General features: G+C 36.7%; 1 protein-coding gene across 2 annotated transcripts in view; it reads left to right on the forward strand.

Moving 5' to 3' along the window:
• PPP4R2 (protein phosphatase 4 regulatory subunit 2) overlaps positions 1 to 24,930 on the forward strand; it is a 42,889-nt gene that overhangs the window by 9,581 nt on the left and 8,378 nt on the right. The window contains exon 3 of one of the 2 annotated variants that reach the window (XM_081276252.1): positions 17,444 to 17,614. The exons of the other annotated variant lie outside the window; for it this stretch is intronic. Within the exon in view, the coding sequence (XP_081132378.1) occupies positions 17,444 to 17,614 (171 nt within the window). The remainder of the gene's footprint in view (positions 1 to 17,443; positions 17,615 to 24,930) is intronic. 2 annotated transcript variants of the gene reach the window in all.

The following is a 24,930-nucleotide window of genomic DNA, read 5'->3' on the forward strand; positions in this document are numbered from 1 at the left end:
TTTCATTGGAGATTTCAAAGTGATATTATTCTATATCTATTTTTTATCATTTATTAGTAGGAAGTCATAAAAGAATGTTCATCAGTGATATTTACCGTGAAGTTCAGTTTGATTAGTGTTGTTGTACTTCCACAAAATCCTGCTTAGGTTTTCTTTTTCTTGTCAGCTCAGTTTCTTTGTTTTTAAATTGACAGGTAAAAATTGGATGTGGAGGGGGGCTGGGGTTATGGCTCAGCAGTAGAGCCTTGCCTGGTGCCTGCGGGGCGCTGGGATCCATCTTCAGCACCACATAAATAAATAAAATACAGGTATTGTGTAACTATGTATGTATGTATGTGTATCTGTCTATATTTGTTGTATGTAAGTATCATGTACAAGGCGTTTGAAATATGTGTGTGTTGGGGAGTGGCTAAGTCAAGCTGTTACACATATATATTGCCTCCCATACTTTGTACATGTGGGGGGCTGCGGGGGGGGCTGAAAGCACTCAGTATGCTTTAACCAATTTTCAAGACACCTTACACAATTATAACTATAGTCATGAGTTTTACAATAGATCTCTTTAATTGATTCCTTCCAATGACAAATATCTTTTAGATTTTTACTGATAGAAATAATAATAAAATAGTCTGATGAAAATAAGAACAAAAGAGCCTGGTAAAGTTATTTCTAAGTAAATTATACTTTTGTTAGGAGTAATTTGAGTTTAAGATGGTCATAAACATCAGGGTTTTTAAAAAGGATGTTCTTTGTAATGGTAAGTGGATTGAAATATTTTTGGCAAAACCCCCCCTTTTTAAAAATCACATTCCAAGACAAGTAGTTTCCTTGACCAGTAGAATAACCTTCAGATACAAAGTATGAACAAGGTATTTAATTTTGTTTATTTTTATGACTGTATTTGAAATGTTGTCCTTGTAAATTTGTTTCTCAAAGTACAGCCTTAATATGTAAATATAACATGATATATAATATTAATATTTATAAACAAATAGGCCAGCGTGAGCTAGTCAAGATATAGGGAGAAATCTGCATTCTGCTTTTAGGTTGACTGATGAGTGGAACCACTCTGAGATCATAGAAAGGTTCTAAAGTCCTGCACTCACAGAGAAGGAATAAAGATGCTACTCAAAAAAATTGACACAAGATTGTTCTCGTCTGTCTAAAAAGTAAATTTGAGTAAACACATACTTGTGTCTACTTAAACCAGTAAAAACCTGTCAGTAAATTGGAAGTTAAATTAATTGGAGATACACAAAATTTTTGAAATGTGGGATTTTTATTTCAGTTTTCATTTAACTTTGTTTATAGCAGTGGTTCTCAACCATCAGTGACAGGATGTGGCAACAGTTTCGGTGACATGGTCCTGGCATCCTGGTATAGGCCAAGGATGCTGGTGTTAGTTAGGTTTTTGTTGGTGTGACCAAGATACCTGACCAGAGCAACTTAAGAGGGGGACAATTTTATTTTGGCTCATGATTTCAGAGGTTTGGTTCGTGGCCTACAAGTCCATTGCTCTGGACCTCAGATGAGGTGGACCATCATGGCAGAGAGTGTGGCAGAGGAAAGCAGCTCTGCTCATGTGGCCAGGAAGCAGAGACACAGGGGGAAGGGGCCACAGGGACAGTGAACCCTTCCTGGACACACCCCCATGGACCTGCTTCCTCCAGCCATGCCCCATGTGCCTACAGTCAGCAGCCAGTTAGTCCATTCAGATGAGGATGGCCCGCTGAGGTCACAGCAGTGACAGTGCAGTGCTGCTTGACATCTTCCATTTCTTAGGACAGCCCCAACATCAACGGATTATCAAGCCCCAAATGTCTGTAGTGCCAAGGTTGAGAGACCCTGCTTTATAGTAAAAAAAAAAAAACTTTAAAAGGTGTCCTATTGTTTTGTTCTTCACTGTGACGTGTGAAATACAAATAGTAGTGTGATAAGGTTCATTAATAAAATGCACTTAAATCTGAAAGGTGACAAAAATAACCAAACTCTTTCCCTTGCCTTTCCAGATGTTAGTCTCTAGCCTTTCTTTCCTTTTAAGGACAACATAAGTGTCCAGGACTAGGGCAGCTTGTGCCTCTCTTTTCTGAGTAGGGGAAAGTCAGCACTGCTGTCTGTAACCATCATGGGTGTATCAGCAGTTATGTGACTTGTAACTTGGTCTGTAAAGGTGCACATGGGTGCCGGGCTACCAGTGAGCACAGTCCACAGTAAGTTTTAGGTTAGAGATATGTGACTACTGAAAACAAAGCTGCTAATGACATGAAGGGATGGGGAAGGAAAGACTGCCTCCTGCACGTATATGAGAGTGGTCCTGTGAAGCTCGCTAACAGATACCTCATGTAATTAGTTAAAAGACAAAACAGATGGCACTTTTATCCTCACTGAAAATTAAGAAAGAGAACACTTAGGATTATAGATGACAAGCCTTTTACAAGTAATTTTTATTTCTCAAAGTAGATATGTTTTAGTTTCTTTCATAAATTGTTTTTAGTTATAGATGGATGGATACAATACCTTGATTTTATGTATTTATTTTTATATGATGCTGAGGATCGAACCCAGTGCCTCACATGTGCTGGGCGAGCAAGCGCTCTGCCACTGAGCCACCACCCCAGCCCTTAAGTAGAATTTTGAAAGGTAAAGAAAACTTTGGTTCACGTTTGAGAACTCTGTTCAGTATACGTGTATTGTATAAATGACAAGATCATGGTAGAATTTAGTGGAGAGGTCTGTCACACCCACACCAGCATATTTTAATGCCTGCGTCACAGCATTCTGTTACATGTCATACAGATGGTACAGTGGGTGGAGCACTGTGTACAAACCTAGCCAAGGACTGATCTGGGCTGACGGGGTGCATTACTCTTCCTCGTGTCCTTTGGTGTTTCTTTGTTCAGCATTTCTGGTTAATATACTTCTTTATATACTTCAATGCAATTACCCACTTAGGTTTTAAAATTCTTTTTTGATTTGGGCTCATTTTGTCTTTCTAATCTCGTGCCTTGTCATTCATAACTTCCCTGTTGCTTGGAATTCACTGATTACCTCCCGAAGGCCCCACCTCCACATATAACTACTATCACATTGGGGCTTGGGGCTTCAAAGTTCTGAGTGACTGACTTTCTTCCCTTTCAATTTCCACATATCCAGATTGTGTCTGTCCTTTAGTTTAGCACTAGTGTTGAATTCTGGTAGCACCTTGTTCTTGCCTCAGATATTTTTCCTCCTAGGATGACTTCACGTTGTCTTTTAAGACTGTACCAATGGCTCCATGCATACAATCACGTATCACTTGATGGGGGGACTATGTCTGAGAAACATGTTAATAGTTGATAGGGTCATTGTGTAAAATCCTCATGTGCACTTAACATAGTCCTAGGTGGGAGCGGCTTAATCTCTCGGCGTGGCCTGTTTTTTCCCTTGATGTACTGGGGACTGAACCCTGGGTCTTGCATGTGGGGCAAGCACCCCATTACTGAGCTACATCTGTGGCCGTTTTAAGATTTTTGCCAAGTTGCTGAGTTTGGTTTCCAGGTTGAAATCCTTCTGCCGCAGCCTCCAAAGTTCGTGAGATTAAAGATGTGTGCGCTACCATGCCTGGACCTGGAAATTACTCTGAATTTCTAACTTTAGAAAATAATCAAGAATGTTGGTACCTGAGTGTTGAGTGCTGTTGTTGTGTGTGTGTGAATATTCTGAGTAACCGACTTTCTTCCCTTTTAATTTCCACATATCCAGATTGTGTCTGTCCTTTCATTTTAGCATTAATATGATCCCTGATCCTTTCCAGATTTTCAAAGAAGATAGTAACCTTCCCATTCTAATTTCTCTTGCTTCGCCTTTTTCTGTTTTGTATTATGGATCTTCTCTTATAAGCACATTTTTTTCCTGCCAAGCCAGGTTTCTTAGAGGTCATAATATGATTCATCATTATATCTTCCTGTATCATGTGTTTCTATTCCTTCAAAAGAGCAGATTTGCTATCTTACTTTGAGCTGCTCTAAGAAAATGTCAGATTGGGTGCCTGAAACAAGAGATTGTTTGTTTGTTTTTTTTCTCTCACAGTTCTATAGGCTTTGAGACAAGATAAGGATATCGGACATGATCCAGTTGTGGGAAACCTGTCTTTTGGTCTGTGTGTGTGCGTGTGTGTGTGTGTGTGTGTGTGTGTGTGTGTGCGCTCTCTTGATTCCTGTGATCTTACTAGGAAGGCCCCCTGCTCATGATCTCATCTGACCCTGATTACCTCCTGAAGGCCCCACCTCCAGATACAACTACTATCACATTGGGGCTTAGGGCTTCAAAATATGAATGTGGCCAGATAATAGACCTTTAGTTTGTAACAGTTGCAAAAGATTTATGCAGTTAGTATATATATATATATATTTTTTTTGGTACCAGGGATTGAACTCAGGGGCACTCAACCACTGAATCACATCCCCAGCCCTATTTTATAATTTATTTAGAGACAGGATCTCACTGAGTTGCTTAGTGCTTTCCTGTTGCTGAGGCTGACTTTGAACTCATGATTCTCCTGTGTCAGCTTCTTGAGTCACTGCACCCAGCAGTATCTCTCTGGTATACTGATTAGACTCAGATATAGATTGCTTTATAAAGATAGGCTTTTGAAAATCTCTGTAAACATAAGTGTAGTCACAGCTGTGTAGAGTGGGTAGGAGAGGAGCTAGGCTTTATTACTATGTGACAAGTTAGGTGCTGATGAAATCATTAAACACCTACTCTACGACAGGTTCAATTTTTATGGAAAAAACACCGGTGTCAGTTTTCTGAAAAGGGGAAGTTCCTTTCTGTGTGCTGTTCATCATGTAGTATTTGTGTAACTTCTGATTTTACCTTATTTACTTAAATTCTTTCATGTCTAATTAAGGTATCACTTAAGTTAACAAATATTTATTGAGCAAACACTGTATTCTAGGTACTGTGTAGATGCTGGGGATATAATGGTGAGCATGCCAACTCAGTCCTTGCTAATATTCTTTAAAATTCTACTTTTATTCATGCATTATAACAGGTGGGATGCATTACACCTATTTGTGTATGACACAATATGACTATAGTTTGGTCAGTTTAGTTCCCCACTGTCTCCCATTCACTGCCTCCCTCACCCCCATAGTGTTATTTTAACACTAAAGATTTATATTTCATTTAATACTTTGCTCACTACTTTTATCAGCACTAGACTGTACCACATATGTTCACTTTGTTTTAAAAAGGAGGCCCAGGGAAAACTTTTATAAATTTAGCTCTGTAATAGTAAGTTTTTTCAGTTAAACCAGGACGCCCACAAATAATTGCTATTTTTGTTATGTGTTTCTGTGTTTCTAGTTTGAGTAGGTAAATGAAAACTTTAGTGTCAGATGTGAGGTGGAACACACAGAACTTGGTTAGATGAAGATGGGGATAAAATTGAGATGGCTTTACATTTTGCCTTTGTAATTCTGCTGTGTTAATTATGTGTATAAAATTCCAGATATCCTTAAGATTTTTTAAATTTGCTCCTTTTAGATACACATGACAGTAGAGTGTGTTTTGACAGATTATACCTGGAGTATGGCTTATTCTAATTAGGATCCCATTCTTATGGGTATACATGATGAGAAATTTCCCTGGTGGAGTATTCATTTATGCATGTGGGAAAGTTCTGTCTTATTCATTCTACTGTCCTTCCTATTCCCATCTCTCCTCCCTTCCCCTTTGTTAATCATATGAACTTCTACCCCCCCCCCCCCCCATTATGTGTCAGTACCCACATACCAGAACATTTGGCATTTGGATTTTCCGGATTGACTCATTTCACTTAGCATAATCTCGTGTTCCATCCATTTACCAGCAAATGCCATATATTCTTAAGATTTTGACAGAATTTCAAACTTGATTAAAATAAAAGTTTAGGTTCTTTTTTCTACTTAGACATTTTAAAGCCTCAGTAAATATTCCTAACCAAGTGTGCGTTTTTGTCCATATTTTAATGTGTAATTCAAATCTTTCAAACATCAATAGTGTCGAGGAAATATAGGTGAGTACATTTTTTAAACACAGTGCAAAGTTACATAATGGATGCTGACTTAGATATAATGAAGACAGTATATGAACAGATCTTTGAAGGTTTAGAGGAAGCACATATTTAAATTTAATGAACAGTAACTTCAAAGAGATTTATTTGATCTTATAGACTTGCAAGTAGGTCTGTTTTAAATGATGGCATGTTTCAAGTAAGGAAAAAATTTATGAAACATTTTAACATGTTCAAATTATACCAACTAAATACAAAAGCAGTATTTTAACATATTGCTTTTGTATTTAGTTGGTATAATTTGACTTTTTTCCCCTATTCACAGTGGTATAATGGTTCAGATTTTAGTTTTTTGGAGTTTGGAAATTTGGGATATTTGCATAGACTTCACCAGTTGAGCATCTTTAATTTGAAAATCCAAAATCTGAAATGCTCTTAAATCCAAAATTTTGGGGGCACTGACATGATACTCAAAAAATTTGATTTGTGTGTTCTCTGAAAAGACTTGAGGATTTATGGATAAAATCATATCCCTATTTTATGACTGTTAGATTTTTCTTTTAAAAAACTTGGAATGGAATAGTACAGAAACTTTAAATTATGGATTCAAATGTACAGAAAGCGGTTTTTCTACATCCCCTATTCCCCAGCCCCTATGCTGAACTTTGGTATGATGAAGCACAGAGTATTTAAAAAAGAAATACAGTAGGATATTTTAAATAAGGTACTTATGTAAAGTAATTTGAATAATACAGTATTTCATAAAGGAAGATATGACGATTCCTATATTTATGTTCAATGAGTGAAAGAAAAAATGGAAGTAGGCATTTGGTAAGTTGCTTTCTGAAAAACCCTTTTAGGAAAAAACTAGAGAATACTTGAGATCTTTGTATTTAAAGAATTTGGATTTTTCAGATATGATTTATTTGAAAAAGAAATGCCAATAGCCTCTTAAAAGTATGGTTTAGATCCCTTTGCTTTTTTTAGTCTTAAGTCTGAATAGTTTTAATATTGAGTTTTAAAGTTTCACTATTAGTAACTTAATTTTTCCTCATTTTGTAATTTCATGGACCTTAAGCAATTGCTTTTTATTCTTTTAAATGAATAAAGGTAGAAAGCTTTCATTAGGAACAAAAAAGCTTTTAGACAAGATTAGCTGAAATGAATAGCCTTCATAGTAGAAACTTAAATTCATAAATCTGTACATTTATAAATTTGGATCTAATTTCTCATGTAGGAAAGTTGAGTTTGGGTTCTGATGCAGGAGCATTTGTGTATTTTTAAGACCTAGGATATTTATGTTGGATAAAGCTAAAATTCCTCAAAGTGCAATTAAGGGAAACATTTTAATAAAGAAAATAGTATTAAAGTTTATTTTATTGTGTGTGTAACAACATAGAGTACTTTTTACATATTGGCAGATTATACTAACTGAACCAAACTTTTAAAAGTCAAATTCTCTAAGTACCCTGGTGGACCTTTCCCCGTTCTGCTTTCCTAGTGCTTAAATGGTTCTTTGGGAACATCCATTCTCACTTAAATTGCTAGTCTCACAGCATTTTAATTATTAAAATACAACAAATAAACTTTTAAAAATTGTAATTTGGAAATCTGATTTTTCCCCCTGCTTCTTAGATTTCTGGTTAAGCTGAAGCATTCAAGATTTAATCCCCAAAGACTATTTAGCTTTTTGAAGATATCTCATTAATTTTAAACTTTTTTGCTTCCAAGCAACACAACTGATCTTGTTTCACTTAAGCCCAAAAGAGTATGATAAAAGAAGTGGTATTTATTGGAAAGCTATCAAAGTAGTGCTTTCCAGGCTTGAGCTTTCCCACCTGGCCAGGACAGGAGAAGGAGGAGGCCTAGCTGTAGTGGTCAGACTTGTTCTTCAGGTTGCTGCCAAGGCCCAGTGTGCTTCATTGCGTTTCAGTCCCAGCTTCTCTCCATATTTCACATTTCTGATGTTGAGTGCCTGATTGGCTTATCCTGGGATCATCCCAGTTTTTCCAGGGGGCAGGTGAGATGGATAGAGCAATAGCAGGCTCCTAGGCCCATTCCTGTGTCGTAGGTTCTTTTTAGGAAAGTGGGAATAATGGAGCAGGAAACCAGCTCATTAGTATGGATCAGTGTTTTTGTTACAGAGGCAGTACCCTCCCCGCAAAGTTCACTTTGCCTGCATAATATTTAACCTCATGGAGTTTGATCTTATAAGGGGGAAAAACAAAAAACAAAACAGTGATTCTGGTCTGGAGCAGAATATAATAGTTGCTGTAAGGAAGTTGTAAACTGTTTTGGGAGCAATAAAGTGAGAAGTAGATTTCTGGCAAGGAAGGTTGGTAGCTTCATGATCCTGGGAGGCATTTTAGCCCAGTCTGGGCAGAGGAAACATGGAGCAAAGGAGTAGTCAGGAAAAAGTGCAGGGCTGTAGAGGTAGATTTAGGGGAGATCAGAAAGTACCTTGCTAATAAATAGAATTCTGGATTTAGGAAGACCTTGGGAGTTATCAAAGGATTTTATCTGAAGAGAGAAACCAGAGCTTTGCCCTTGAGGAAGTATAATTGAGGGGAGTTGGGGAAATCTCAGGAGGCTGTTAGGTTATTTAAAGTTAGAAGAAATGAGAACTTGCAGTAGGGCATTGTGAGTGGTAATGGGTGTGCAAATTCAGACAGCAATGGATGTGGTCCTGTAGATATTATCTGTTCACTGCTCTGGTGCCCTGGGATTTTGTGAAAGTTTTGTAAATGGATTCCAGCCTTGCAGTTTTACTTGCCCTTTCTAGTCTGAATCTATGCTGTTAACAGTGGCCTTGCAGCAATGTAAATATTATGTTATTCCCATGATTAAACTTTTTCTGCACCCGCTTCCTTTACATAGGTTATATAGTTCAAGATCCTTGTGAAATTTAAGGGGTAGAGTTATGTCTCTACTAAAGTTGCTCTTCTCCCCCTTGCTCCCTGTGTTTTTCTGCTCACCTAAACACAATTCTGTTCCTCCTCATAATGACTTCTGCAAGGACTGTTTTCCTCTTTTTGGAATCAAAGACCTTTGTGTTTATCATCATCTTTTCTCTTTCTTTCTTTCTCTCTCTCTCTCTCTCTCTACTAGGTATTGAACCCAGGGCGCTCAACCACTGAGTCATATCCCTATCCCCTTTTAAAATTTTTTATTTTGAGATAGGGTCTTGCTGAGTTGCTGTGGTTGGCTTTGAACCTGTGATCCTCCTGCCTCAGCCTCTGAGCTGCTGAGATCACAAGTTTGCATCACCACACCTGGCTTTTGTGCTCATCTTTTAAGGTATATGCTAAAGACCATCTGTTTTAAAAGACTTTCCTTTATTCTGAGTTAGATGTGATTTAATGCATCATAGAAGTTAGTAATTACTTCTGTTATACACATATTTTGCTGTGGTGTTATTTTTGTTTAGATTGTGAGCTCCATGAAGGCATCTAGACTTCTTCATATGTTTTCACATCACTGACAGCTTGCAGATGCATATTTTGCATTGACCTTTGTTTGGCTTATGCTTTTAAGATGTCATATATTGGGCTGGGGATATAGCTCAGTTGGTTGAGTGCTTGCCTTGCATGCACAAAGCCCTGAGTTCAAACCCCAGGACCACCAAAAAAAAAAAAGAAAGAAAGAAAGAAAAAAGATGTCATGTAGTAAGAAGGCAGATTCTGATACCAAAGTGCCTTGATGTTGATTGAAATCCTGGTTCTGCCACTCACAAGTTGTGCAGTTATGGGCCGGTTATTTAAGACAGAGTTTCCAAGATGGGATTAGTGCTACCAGCTAACTCATAGATGGGTGAGAATTGAATTAATATGGTTAAAGTGGTTAGAAAATTGCCAGACATTTGTGATAAGTGTTTGCTATTATATTATGCATTGCAACTAAAGAACAAGTGTATACCCCGGGTTATTAATTAAAATAGTTTTACTTATAATACTTTCCAACTCTGCTTGCAAAGTGTCATTTTTTTCCTATGTGATTTCCCCCCCTTGTTATATGTGGGTTGTGAACACTATTCACACAAAGTAGGCTTTTGTATAATCATTTACCCATAATTAATTGAGCACTAAGTAATTATTGGGCACTTATTTTTTGCCAGACTTTTTTCGTGGAACTTGTTATACATATATTGGTGAACAAATGTGCAGGCAATAGAAAATATAATAAATACATTACCTATTATATTAGTAGGTTGTTCAGATGGTGTAAAAACAAGAAAACGGGTAAGGAGAATGAGAGTCGAGCATAGAGAGGTAGTTGCAGTTTTAAACAAGGTGGTCAGGGCAAGCCTTATTGAGAAGGTTCCATTTGAATGAATAAGATTCAGGAAATACGGGAATTGGCCATGTGTATATAAAAAAACATACTAAGATAGAGGAATCTTCCAGCACAAGTAAGAGTGTGCTCAGCCTTTTCACAGCCTAAGAAGAGGGCCACTGTGGCTGGAGTAGACTGACAGAGGAGGCGATAAAGGGTGACAGATTGTGTAGAGAACACTGGACCATTGTAAGGACTTTGACCTTTGCTCTGAGTGAAATTCAGAGCTATTGCGAATTTTTGAGCAACAACCTTACCAAAATGAAGTTTTGAAATAATTGTTCTGTGATGGTACTGAAAATGTTTTAGGTAAAGAGCCAGACATGGGTCATTTTATTTTTTCTTCTGATTTTCTTTTTTTTTGATATTGGGTATTAGACCCAGGGCCTTGTGCATGCTAAGCATGTGCTCTACCACTAAACTGCACCCAAAGCTATGCAGGTGTTATTTGAATTCAGATTAAGGGATGAGAGATGTTTGCATTAAGTGGTAGCAGGAGGTAGTAAGAATTAGTCACATTCTTCATATATTTTGAAGGCACACCCGATAGGATTTCCTGACAGAGTGTGGTATGTGAGAGAAAGAAAGGAGTAGTGACTCAGGAGTTTGCCTAAGCAACCAGAAGAGTGGCATTTCATCACACCTGAGAGGGGGATACCTGTGAGAGGAGCAATTTGTGGGAACAGTCAGGAGTTGTTTTGGACACGTTGAATATTAGTTGGCCAAGTGGAGATATGGAGTGGGTGGTTGAAGATATGAGTCTGGGGATATGGATAGTATTAAAAATCTCCATACTCACTGAGATCACCAAGTATAGATAGATAGAGCTTCTAAATGCTGCAGCATTAAACATTTGGGGAAACCAAAAAGAAAAGCAAGCAGAAAAGATGCAGGAGATTAAAGAAAACCCAGGAGAGTAATGAGCAGCAGTCCTTCGACTGTATATAATTAACTAGAGTCACTTGCCGTACAAGAACTGACCATCAATTGTAGAGCAATATAGAGGTCGTTGGTGACCTGAATCGAACAGATTAGGGTTAGTGATGGGGCTGAAAGCTTGGTTGGAGTGGATTTGAGAGGTACTGGGAGGGGGAGCTCTTTACAGACATTTTATTACAGAGGAAATTTTATTTTTATGAAAACTAGGAGGGAAGAAGGAGTAAAGAAAAATTTCAAGATGGGAAAAATAGCAATATTATTCGATGGGAATGATCTGTAGAAAGTCGATGTAGATGTTTACAGGAGAAGGTGGAGGACAGCTTAAGTGACAGCTCTTGAACAGGGGAACAAATGGAGAACCTGGTGTGTAGATAGATGGAAGCCTTGGGTAGGTTCTTGTGTGATAACAGGTGAATCCAGATGTGTGCATGTGCATGCTGCAGTTTTTCCCCTGAATTCTTTTGATTTGTAGTTTGTTGAATCCACAGGTGTGAAGCCTTTGGATATTTTCTCTTGTCATTATTATTATTTTTTTTCTGTTAACCACCTACAGTTTAATCACTGTCTTTTCCAAAGAACAATCTATTCTTCTCTACTTTCTGATTTAGAACATACTGTTAAAACCCTCTCACTTCATTACTCTGCCATGGAATACTATTCAGCCAGAAAAAGAAGGAACTAGCTTAGGTAATGATGAATAAATTCAAGGTATATTGTTAAATACAGAACCATAAGCATCAGATACTGTCTTGTCATTATTTTCTAAAAGAGTGCAGTATAACAGTGATTTACATATCCTTTGCATTGTATCAGTTAGTATACGTAATCTAGAGGTGATTGAAACTATATAGGAGATGTTTGTAGGTTACATGCAAATATATAAGAGCCATGAGCATTGGAGGATTTTTGGGGGGTGGGGAGTAGTACTAGGGATTGAACTTGGGGGGGGGGCACTTGACCACTGAGCCACATCCCCAGACCTGTTTTGTATTTTAGAGACAGGGTCTCACTGAGTTCCGGAGGCTGGCTTTGATCTTGCGATCCTCATAACAGGTGTGTGCCATTGTGCCTGGCCTTACATTGAAGGATTTTGATATCATGGGGGTAGAACCTAGTCCCCTTTAAGTTCAGCGAATAAAATATTATGTGATACAATATGATAATATAGGAGGAAACTTCTCGTTTGGATCCCTCCTTGTAAATGTTTTTTTGAGCTCAAAGTCTTGTCCCCTTTCATGAGTGATCAGCTCCTGCAGATTTCTCTTTTTTCACTCATTTTCCTATTCCCCTTCCTTGTTTACAGATGGTGCAGTATTCACTATACTTTGGAGTATTAGCTGGTAGTAGGACTTTTCCTGGTCTCCTGCTTGCTCTCACTTTAGCCTCCCTTCAGTTCTGTGTGGAATGCAGTTGGGCTGATTGCAGAGATTTACTTACTTGTCTTGGCTGTTTAATTTTGAGGTGGTGGTAGGGCTTGAACCCAGGTGCTTCTTCAGGTTAGGTAGGTGCTATGCCACTGCACTACATTCCCAGCCCAGAAAATAATCTTAATAGATTGAAACAGTCTAGAGACAGTAAGTTAATGTTGTGGCCACTGGCCACTACAGTGTAGAATCAGCTGGGGGAAGAAAAGATAGATCCGTCTGTCCTGGAGCCTTTGAAAAATATCTTAATCTTTAGAGAATTGTTAGGGAAACATGTTTAATATAGTCTTATGAGTTCTTGTGAAGAAGAAAAGAAGAGCTCGGTATGGTGTTCAGCCGGAAGATATATTTATTAGTGTTAGGAGTTTTGCTTTCATAGAAGAGAAAAAACAAAAAAGGAGAAAATTGAGGGAAACAGAAAAAAAGGAGGCAAAGGGAGGGATTTCTTGAAAAATTAATGGGTAATGAGTTTCAGTAAATTCTTGAGGTATTTCAGCAAAGTAGATTTAAGTTGTGAATGTGTTTTGTTTAGGAAGAATATTTTATATAGAGAAATTGATTTGAAGTTGAAAATTTATCTCATAAGTATCTGTTTAGAATAATTTCATTTTCATATTGAAAACTAAGATTTGTTTTCTCTTTTCCTCTACTGAGTACATTATTAAGAAAATCATTTTTATTAGCAAATTTTTAGTTGATTGCCTCGTGACCTGTTTTCCTAAATTCTATATACTTTTTAGGGAAGCATTTTCTGTTTTTTCATCAGATAGTTGTACTCCAACCAAAAAAAATGGGTCCTCGAGTTCTAGAGGCTTTTAAAAATTGGCATATAGCATAGTATCACATTAATTGTGTCTTTCGATCTAACTTTAATACATGTAAAAGTTTAAATACAATGTGTACATAATTTGTCAGTTTATGGGACTTAATTCCTGTCTCATGACTTAGTATCATAATCTTTGAAGCCCCTCATAATTTTCCTTCTTATCTGGCTGTCGTATTAATGTGTGCTTTCTTGGATACCATGATTATTAAACCAAATGAATAGGGGAGGAAAGGAATCCTTGTGTATAAGGTAATCTGAATTCATAAAATTATAAATTTTGTGATTATAAATTTTATAATTATAAATTAGTGGGTAGTTATTAACCTATTTTGTCCCGTGGTCCCAGGTGTGAAGCACTTATAAAAACAAATATTGTATATAATTATGATATAATAATATAAATAAAATGTGTAAAGTCTAGATTATGGTCTCCAGCCTGTTTTTATATACTGGTGTTGATTTCATTGAAATATTCACATAATTTGACAACTTGGGATTTCGTGTGTTAAACTATAAAGAAAAGCTGAGCCTTGTTCGCACACACTTATAATACCAGTACCTTGGAAGGCTGAGGCAAGGATCTTGCAATTTAGTGAGGCTCTGTCTCAATAAAATGGGCTAGGTGTTTAAGTACCCTTGAGTCCAATCCCTGTTGTCCACCTGCCCCCCCCCAAAAAAAAATCTTCAAAGAAAGAGAAAAAATTTTAACTTGAAATGTAAAGTATAAGGCTTATTTCAGTTTTACATTTCTTGGTATGCTTTGGTATTAGTTAAATTAATATGGGAAATCTTATACAATTTTTAGATAAATTTTAGAAAGCATTTGGATGTGTGTGTGTGTGTGTGTGTGTGTGTGTGTGTGTGTGTGTTTATTTTTGGTGGTAGTAGTGGAGATGGAACCCAAGGCCTCACATGTGTTAGGCAAGCACTATTTTGCTAAGCTACATCTCCCCCAGACCCATCTTTTAAATTTTATTTTGAAGCAGTCTTGCTAAGTTGCCCAAGCTGCCCTTGAACTTGGTATGCTCCTGCCTGAGCTTCTGAGTAGCTGGGGTTATAGGCCTGCACCACTGTACTTGGCCATTTCTCCTTGTTTAACCTCAAATTTCCCTTCCCTTTTTAAACTTCATTCCCCATTTGAAAACAAATTAGAGAAAGGAGGAAAAAAGTTTTTATACAGGTAGCTTCTAATGATCTTCTTCACCAGGCTCTTTTATAATTGTGGTAACATTTACATAACCATATAATTTGTTCACTTACTAGAGTGAGCTTGTTAGATCCCATGTCAACTCACCCATTAATCTTTTGAGGAACTGCCCAGGTATGTTCCAAAGCAGTGCCACATCCCTAACAACAATGTATGACATTCCAGTTTCTTCACGTTGTCACGAAAACATAGTGTTCATCTCTTGTTATAGCCCCTCTGGGGGTTGTAATTGGTATCTCATTGTACAGTGTTATGATTTGCATTGCATCCTAATAGATAACAATGCTGAATATCTTTTCATATGCTTCATACATAACTACTTTAGAGAAATGCCTAATCAATATTTTGCCTGTTTCAAGACTTTTATTGTAAAACATACATACCATACATTTTATTGTTATAACCACAGTGTTGTTTTGCCATCCATACCAGCCATTTCCAGAATGTTTTCATCCACCCAAACAGAAACTGGTCCATTGTTCTCATGCTTTTGGTGTTACTTTTACTTCAACACTGATTGCTTTTAGAAGATTTGGGGAATATATCAGGAACTTTCCGAGCTCATGGTGAAGAATAAAAATTTCCCAGACTTTTAATTTCCCAGACAGTTTCTGGCTTAGAAATTTAAGTTTTATTGTTCACAATGAATCTTGTCAGTTTCTCTTGAAATGGCAAGCTCACTTCAGTCGGTGCTTTTTGAGAAACCCATACACACATCCTGATTTGAAGAAGCACTGGCTTCGTGGTAGTTCTTCCATGTAGAAATGGCCTTCTGTGAAAAAGAGCAGGTAGCTTAGATGGTCCTCTTGTACAAGGTTGTTTCCCAAGACCTCCATGCAACTTTGGTAGGTAGTGTGCACATATGCACTGTATGTGCATTTATGATTTTGATTCATAGAATACTAAAAAGATGTGTATTCAATGAAATTAGTTTTTCTTTGTTACATTTTTAAGTGAAACCCCTTTTTCCCCCCCTTAATTAACACTATGAGGAGTGGGGATTCGGCTCAGTTGATAGAGTGCTTGCCTTGCATGCAGAAGGCCCTGGGTTCAATCCCTAGCACCACACACACAAAATAATAATAATAATAATTAACACAATGAATTTGTGGTAAAGAGTACAATGAGTACTACCACTAGTTTAGTCTTGTTCCCTGTCTTGGTTGATGCTAAATTGCCATCACCTTTACCCCCACCCTTTCTTGGCACCATCAGCACAGATGTCAGCCTACTCCTCCGTCTATACCCAAAGGTCACAACCACATCAGTGTTTATAGCAGCCCAATTTACAATAGCTAAACCTAGATTGCCCATCAATAGATGAATGGGTAGAGAAACTGTAGTATATATACACAATGGAATATTACTCAGCATTAAAAGAATAAAAATATGACATTTTCAGGGAGATGGATGGGGTTAAGGATATTATGCTAAGTGAAATAAGCCAATCCCTAAAAACCAAAGGCCAGTGTTCTCTCTGATATGTGGATGCTGATGTGTAACGGTGGGGGTGGATGGGAAGAATGGGGGAACTTTGGGTTGGGCAAAGGGGAGGGGAGGGGAAATGGGACTAGGAAAGATGGTGGAATGAGAGGGACATCATTATCCTAGGTACATGTATGCCTGTACATCACTGTGTAACTGTACATCGTGTTCAGTCAGAGAAATGAGAAGCTGTGCTCCGTTCGTGTACAGTGATTTACAGTGCATTCTGCTGTCATGGGTAACCAGTTGGAACAGTAAAAAGAACTGGGGAAAAAGACATAGTGGGAAAGCAAGTCTTTTTCTTAACAGCTGAGACGTTGATTTCTTGGACCACATTTTGGAAACTGCTGTCCTAGTGTTTGTCGGGATGCTGGATGGGACAGAAGTGTCATAGGTTAGCAGCGTAACCGTTACTTCTGTGTAATCAGTGTAAGAAATGGATCTGCTGATGGTGCTGTCTGCTTGGGGAAATAGGGACACCCCTGACTTGGCATCCCCTGGGATTTAGGTATTCATACAGGAGTCACCATAAAACTCCCTCTTAGTATTGAAGTTTGAGGGGGAAAAGAATTAAAAAGTGCTTATGTTAATTCTGTATATTAACAATAAAAAATCAATATAGGTAATAATGTATTTTTACTAAGTCACACTGAGTGAGTGGATATCAATGATGTAAACATATATCATGACAAATGAGCCTGAAAATATTCACTACAAAGAAATGAAAAAATAAAACTTGTTATTTAACAGTTGAAAGACTAGAAACCTTAATAGTCCATGGGAGTATTATTGTTGGATGCTGTGAGATTATGGTATAAATTACTTTCTGACCTGTCTTAAGTGGAGTAGTTGTACCTCCCTGCTTGCTTTTGTTTTGGGAGAGTCAAAATCAAACTGTTCAAATACTCAAAAAACCTAGCACCCTGTTGGCTTTCTTCCAGAGTTAGTGCATTTCAATATTCTTACACAGATTTTGGTTTTGTTTGGTCAGAGGAGTTGGGGAATTGTGTAGAATAGGATTTGAGCTTGTGAGCATGTTGATCATGCTTGATGCATGCTTTTGAGCAAAGTCATTCCCAGTAATACTTACATTTGAATTTCATTCAGTTGGTGTATTCTAGGTTTATGCTTTGCACTCCAAGAATTTTGAAGTTACATGGTGTTATATATTTTGTTTCCTGTTTTGCTTATAGGATTCAATGGTCTCAATTTAAAGGCTATTTTATTTTCAAACTGGAGAAAGTGATGGATGATTTCAGAACTTCAGCTCCTGAACCAAGAGGTCCTCCTAATCCTAATGTCGAATATATTCCCTTTGATGAAATGAAGGAAAGAATTCTGAAAATTGTCACTGGATTTAATGGGTATGCACTTAATATTATTTTAAAGGTTTCATTTTTAGCAGGACTTAATTTTTTTCTTCTAGTTTTGATATGTCATAATTTTATAATTGATTATATATTAGAATTCTATGTCTCTAGCAACTGATTGGGGATTTTTAGCTTACAGGTACTGAAAATGCTTACAGCCTTAAAATATTTTTTAACCAATTTTTTAATGAATATTAGTTAATTAGGCATAACACAATGGAAATATTTATTTATCAGGAAATGGTTTCATGTTTTTTTCTTTACCATAGAATATTTGGAATTAAAAGTCTGTATACATAGTACAGAACTTGTGTATCATTAAGAGAAGCCACATTTTTAAAAAATGAAAAATACCAATGTATAAAATTATTCTACTTATCAGTTTTTATTTGGTAATTTTTGAGTCCTTTCTCTTTCCTAGCAAGTAACCAGTTTTAGTCTTTTGTAAAACATTAAAAACCCTGACGACACACGGCACTAAAATAAAGGTGATCTTTTTAAAAATAATGCTGAGTCTCATATTCTGTCATTTTAAATTCTTTCCTTTTAGAACTTCATATTTTCAGGTTTTCCTTTATTGAGGGGAGGAAGTGTATGTTAATTTGAATTGTGCTGTATTTTGTCTGTGAACAAGGTGCAGTGTGGAATGACAATACTAAGTGTAATAAATTGTATTTCTGCTAACCATTAAATGATTTCGAGGTAGGTTTTATTTGAATGGTTTTGATTGTAATTTTGGATAACATAAATAGCTTGAATTACATGGAATTTTAAGTAAGAGAGTGTAATTTTTTTGACTAAATGTCATGTAACTTAATTTTTTAAGTTGTAGGAATCTTGCTTTAAATGTCTGACGCTTATGCATTGACTTTGGGGCTAGCAGGTGTCATGGCTTTGTCTTTGAGGTTCATGGTCTAGCCTTTGCCTCAGGGCTGAGGCTGAGCACCCTTATGTCCTGTTGAAATTGTGTAATCATGTGTTTCCTTACCAGTTTGAATTAAAACTGTTTTTCTTAAAAGTACATATCTAGAAGAAGCCATATCCTCTGTATTAGTACGTTGCATGAGATTTATTATTGAACTGTAATGTGTTCAAGATAAGAATATTTTTGAGATATTTGTAAATACAAATAAAAAGTATTTAGACATTATAGTGACTTTTCTTTTGAATAAATTGTGGCTACTATGAATAAGATGTAAAGTGAAACAAGTTAAATTATACCACAGCTTCGTGAATACTAAGTTCATTTACTTGTGATTCTGAATTAGTAATAGCAAATATCATTTTTAATACTTTAAAATGAAGTTGGATGAGATGACATATGTAGATTATTCAGTAATCTAAATATTTATAGTTTCTTAGTTGTAAAACAAGCAGTTCATCTTCTTCAGAAAATGATTTGAACAGTCATTAAATGCCTAAGCATACTTAAACATAATTGCTTTTAAAACTTTTTTCATCTTTGAGCTGAGTATTTTGAACCTAAATTTTTTAAATTCTTTTTTTCAGGATGACAGTTTACCCTAATCAAGTAGAAATTAAGTCTTAATCAGTAATAGGCTAGGAACTGTCACTTTATATTTACTTTGTGTTATGTTAAAACATGTCTATAATCTTTTCAATTTAATTTAACTTATAAATTAATTTTTAAAAAATACTTAAGAAACATTTGGTTCTTTTTAAACCACTTTGAGGGTGTCCTTTGTATTTGTAATAGGTTAAGTTTGAAATTACAGAAGTGGTATATGTTCATACTTTTAAATAGATCCCCAATGTCGTAGAAGTAGATACCCAAAGAAAAGAATCTAATGAAATCATGTTACATGCTAGTTGTAGTTTCCTTTTGGAAGAGTTTTGCTATCTTCTTTATAATCAGTACAACTTCTGTGTACTTAATTGAAGGGACTGCATTGTTTTCCCTCATAGCAACAAGGCCACAGTTTACTCACCCCGTCCCTGTTGGTGGTGGGCATTTATATTTTGACCTTAATGAGCAATGCTTACAGTGAACATTCTTATTCATGTCTTTTGTTGGTGAATGTCATGTACTGAATATATCTATATGATTATTGGTATTTGTGACTTATATTATAATTGTTAGATAAGATCATATACTCCATTAAAATTTAATTTATCAGTAAAATCATGGCATTTGCAGATGAGTAGATGGAGCTGAAGAATATAGTGCTAAGTAAAATTAGCCAATCCCCAAAAACAAATGCTGAGTGATTTTTCTGATTAAAGGATGCTAATTCATAATATGCTGCAGGGAGGGGGGATGGGAGGATTAAATGAACTCTAGGGGGGAAAGGGGAGAGATTGGAAGGGAGGGGGCACAGGGTAGGAAAGATTGGAATGCCATGGTCATCATTACCCTAAGTACATGTATGAAGACACAAAGGATATGACTCTACTTTGTGTACAACCAGAGGCATGAAGACTTATGCGCTATATGTGTAATATGAATTGTAATGCATCCTGTTGTCATATATAATAAATTAAAATTTTAGAAGTTTTTCTTAGTACTCTAAGAAACTCTTGAGTACTCTATTAAGTTTGTTTTATTGTTTTGTTTTTGCCTTTAGTTTGTAAAGGCACTATATTAAATTCTTCATAGTATTTGGCCCCCAAAAGCTTATCCATTATCCAAAATTACTTTAGTACAGTGTAAGATAAAAATTTTTTCCTCTTTGGTTTTCCAATTTCCTGTTTGCTGGTGTGGTAGGTTCCTGCAGGAAGGGGGCAGCACCTTCCAGGGGAGGCCTGGGAGAGTGAGTACCCAAGCCTACTCCTGACTCAAAGATGGGTATAGGAAGGAAGGGTTTCTGTTTATATTTGGTTTTATAGGACATTGAATAATTATACAAACAAATGCTTAAGTTCTTTTAATTTTAAAGTCATTGTTTTGTCCTCTTAAAATACTTTTGAAACTGGGTGTGGTGATGCAAGTGTATAATCCTAGCAGCTTGGGAAGCAGGAGGATCAAAGCCAGTCTCAGCAAAGGTGAGGCGCTAAGCTACTCAGTGAGGCTAAATAAAATACAAAATAGGGCTGGGGATGTGGGTCAGTCAGTGGTCGAGTGCCCCTGGGTTCAATCCCCAGTCGCCCCTCCTCCAGTTACTTTTGAACTTTGAAATTTTATAGGAGAAGATGGATTATAGCTACTCCCCAGAACTGAAGTTACTGCTTTTTAGGCAAGAAACACCAAAAATTAAAATAAACAAAATGAACATTTTTACTGGAATGGTCAGTTACAAGATCTTTATTGCCTCTTTATGCCCTCTGCTTGGAGCAATGAGGAGGAAGAGAGGGCATCCATTGACTCAGACCAAGGCCACGCCCCCTGAAAATCTTCCCCTCAGACATCATGAGTGTAACTTAGGAACTAACTGCTGGTAGCTAATGGTTCAGAAAGGGGTTTTGAAGGGTAGAGAAAGTAACTCACAGTCCTGGTAGTTAAACCATTTTACGATCTTCAAGTTATTTGGAAGGGAGAATGATGAATGTGAGTTAACCTATTAAATCCTGCTCTCAGTTGACACTGCTCTTTCAGCTGTGATCTTTCTAAAATGTTTCACCTGAGTGGCAAACAAAAATGGTGTCGCTGTGTGTTTAGGAGAGTGTGGGAAAGTTGCCTAGCATGTTTGTCCAGTCGACTTCCAGATTTCTTTTCTAGTTATTCTAATGTTCATGATCAGCCAGAGTTGACTTGGCGCTGAACATCATTTCCATGATTGGTTTACGTATGTGCACATACCTATGAGTGTCTTGGGAGTTTCTGTGCCCAAGAGGTGCCACTTTGAACTTTTAAAAGAACAGGGCTGAGGCTAGAGCTCAGTTGGTAGAGTGCTTGCCTCACTTTCACAAGGCCCTGCCTTCATTCAGTCCCCAGCGTGTGTCTGTCTGTCTGTCTGTCTGTCTCTCTCTCTCTCTCTCTCTCTCTCACACACACACACACACACACACACACTCGATTTCCATACTTTATGAATTACAGATTTAAAACATAGTTTTTCTGAGTTTTTTATGTTTGTCTTGGAGTCAGCTGTGGATTTCTCAGGGACTGAGAGAATGGTCCTTAGCTTTTCATTCCTTTGTTTTCTGACTGCTTTGACTCGTTTCTTTCTTGTGTAATTGGTTAAGAATTGGCATTGTCTAGCATCCATTTCTCCTTTCTTGATGTGTGGTACTCTCTCTAGTAGTTACTTTCTTGAAGGGCTGGGACTGGACTTAGGCTCTGGTGCCTGCTGACAAGCGCACTACCACTGAATTACACAGCCCTAGCCCATCTAATAAAATTCTCAAAATTGAAAAGCAGGAATTAGCAGAAAACTAATTAACTTTTATTTATATTTAATCCAAATGAAATAATAATTTAGAATATTGCAGGCATTCTTGAGAGATGGTTTACGTGATTAAAAACTTGGACAGTACCATAGATTAGTTTTGGGGCATGGAATGATGCAGTTGATTTGCAACATTGGGATTGCTTCCAATTATTGACAAAATCCTAGCCTTCATTTTCTTAGATCTTTTATACTTGTCCTTTCATGATGACATTTAAGTGAGTCTCAGAATTCTTGACATTTGGTTTGAATTGTAAAATACTAGTGTATGAATGTGTGTGTGTGTGTATGTGTGTGTGTGCATGTTCTGTACCTTGGTACACAAAGAGCATATTGTTCAAGTAGAGATAGCATTAAAGGGTTCCAAGCTTTCTGACTTCTGTGACTTAAGAATAAACACAACCTATGAAGCTTTTTAAAAAAAATATTTTAGTAATTGTTGATGGACTTTTATTTATTTATATGTGGTGCTGAGAATCTAACCCAGTGCCTCACACATGCTGGGCAAGTGTTCTACCACTGAGCCACAACCCCAGCCCCGTAATAGGCGGCTTTGTAAGCTTTTGATAACAGGGATATTTGAGTTAGTTTCTACTTGAATAGTTAAGTTCCAATGTTAGACTAGTCAGAATATGTTTGTAGATTTTTACTCTGATAACGCCTGTGTTATATTTTATGTTCCTTTATTTTTATTTTTTGTGTGAGTAAAGTTGCACCAAAAGTTTGCCTGATTTATCTTAGACCCTGAATGAGATGTGCATTTTCCTTTTTCTTCTTTCCAGTTGAATTCCTTGATATATAATCAGATAATTTACGTATTTTTATAGTGAGTAATAAAAACATCAAACAGCTTAAGATAAATTTAGTCAAATTATATTATCAGGTTAAAATTTAATAAGGAATGATATGTTTAAGGGTGTTTAGCCTCATTGTTTAAAATTTATCTTTTCCTGGTCTTTATTACATGTTTTGTTTTATAGTACTAAGGCATCAAACCCAAGAGCTTTGCCCTTGCTAGACAAGCTCTCTACTCCTGAGGTACATCCCAACCCCTAGAATTTCCCTTTTTGAAAAACAGCACTGAGTTGCTACTTCATGCTTAGGTATGGTTCTCTGATGTTTAACAGCTTTGTGGAGTGAGCATTTCCAAAGCTTTTAGATATATGAGGCTTGGGTCTGTGTATTAAATAAATGGGGACAATGAATTCAAATGAAAATATATAACTAATATAAAAAGCATGGTCTTGTTTCATAATGGTAGTTGGCTTTTCTTGAAATTATAAAACAGTTCTGCTTTGGGCTTTATTCTTTCCCAGTTGGTCTTTGGAGAATTTGTGCCTTCCTCCAGCCTTCATTAGATGTGGATGGGATCAGGGTTATGATAGCACCAAGATTTATTTACTGAGCACTTTCTAAGATATTTTAGGCATTGTTAAATGACTTGCATATGTCATGTCATACTTGGGCCTCATGATCATTACATAAGAGCACTTAGTAGTCCCTGTTTTCCAGAAGAACACGAACACTTAGAGGACAATTCACCTTGGACTGGCAGGTTATTGTTTGTTTTTAAACCTACTTTATACTTTGTACATCGAAAGTGAACTGCTCAACGGTTTTCCTATAGCAGTTCTGAGTAACGCCATTTGAGAACTCATTTCTTCTTGGATCCTTAATGACTTTTAAAAAAATGTTTTATTGACTTATATAGGTATGTATGTATATATACACACACATATAAAATAAGAATATAAGTTGAAATGTTAGCTAGTCATGCAAATTTTTCAGATTCATACACACCCAGTTTTTCATCTTCCTATTAGCAGGTAAGCCAACATATCATTGCAAAAGAAATTGACTAGATTTTATTTTAAATAACCCTAAGTATTTTCTTTGAAGTAAGTTACTTTACACCTTTGCTAGTGAACGTCCTTTCCCTGTCCACTCCCATTCTAGGCTTCTGCTTCATACTTTATTGAGAAGGAGTGGCATGCATGTTTTCAGACAGCACCCAATCCAATTTTTGCTCTTTATTTTTCTGAGCTCATGTGTCTTTTTAACTAGTGGTTTTTATTAGGAGAAGACTTAGCATTTCCATATGCTTTCTACTGCAAGTCAGAGAAAACGCACCTTTCATACGGCCATGGTGTATGTGCATTTTTACATCTTTTAATGTCCTGCCTTGGATTAACTGTTCCCAGGTTTGTGCGAGTTCTCCTGGCATGCAGTTTATTCCATAGCAGTGTGTACGAACTTGATTAGCAATTATCATCATCAGTCTGATTACTTACATGTTCTGCTGTAGAGCCATGTGGTGTTTCTGATTTGTAGTGGCCTTTATATTTATAGGATACATTAAAAAGTACAAACTGTATGTAACATGAGACTTCAGTGCATTTTGTTTTAATATTCCTGGGGCTGAAATATTTATAAGAAATGTGAGTTTGTGTCCAACCAATCTGGGTGAGGAAGAGTACTGCTTGGTGTGCCAGTGCCATCTGTTGGAAACTGGGTGAAGCAGTACCAGCCCACTTGATCACAGGCTGCTGCTGCCACCATGGCATATACACGCAGACTTCCAGCAGCAGGGTTGGCCTCAGCTTTACACACATTCATCAACAGAAATAGCCCAAACTGTAAATTTTAAACAGGAAGTTTAAAAGGACTCAAATGATAAAGCTAATTTTTATTTAAGAGAAAATGCCTCAGGAAAGAATGGGAATATGGTATAGGAAAGAATTTTAATTGGATAATATTAAATTATGTGTTGGTTAAGTACCAACCAAAGCTCCATTTGGTGCTATTCTTCATATTTCAAATAATATATAAACCCTCTTCATTGTAATATTACTGTAAATAGTGAGAATAGCTTAGGTGTGGTGTTACATGTATTTAAAGTTTTAAAAGCAGTGATATAGAAGAGGGGCTAATGAACAGGTATATACCTCTAATACTTGGAAATTC

The sequence above is a fragment of the Spermophilus citellus genome (assembly GCF_964194105.1).
Source record: "Spermophilus citellus genome assembly, chromosome: 19".
NCBI classification, from domain to species: Eukaryota; Metazoa; Chordata; class Mammalia; order Rodentia; family Sciuridae; genus Spermophilus; species Spermophilus citellus.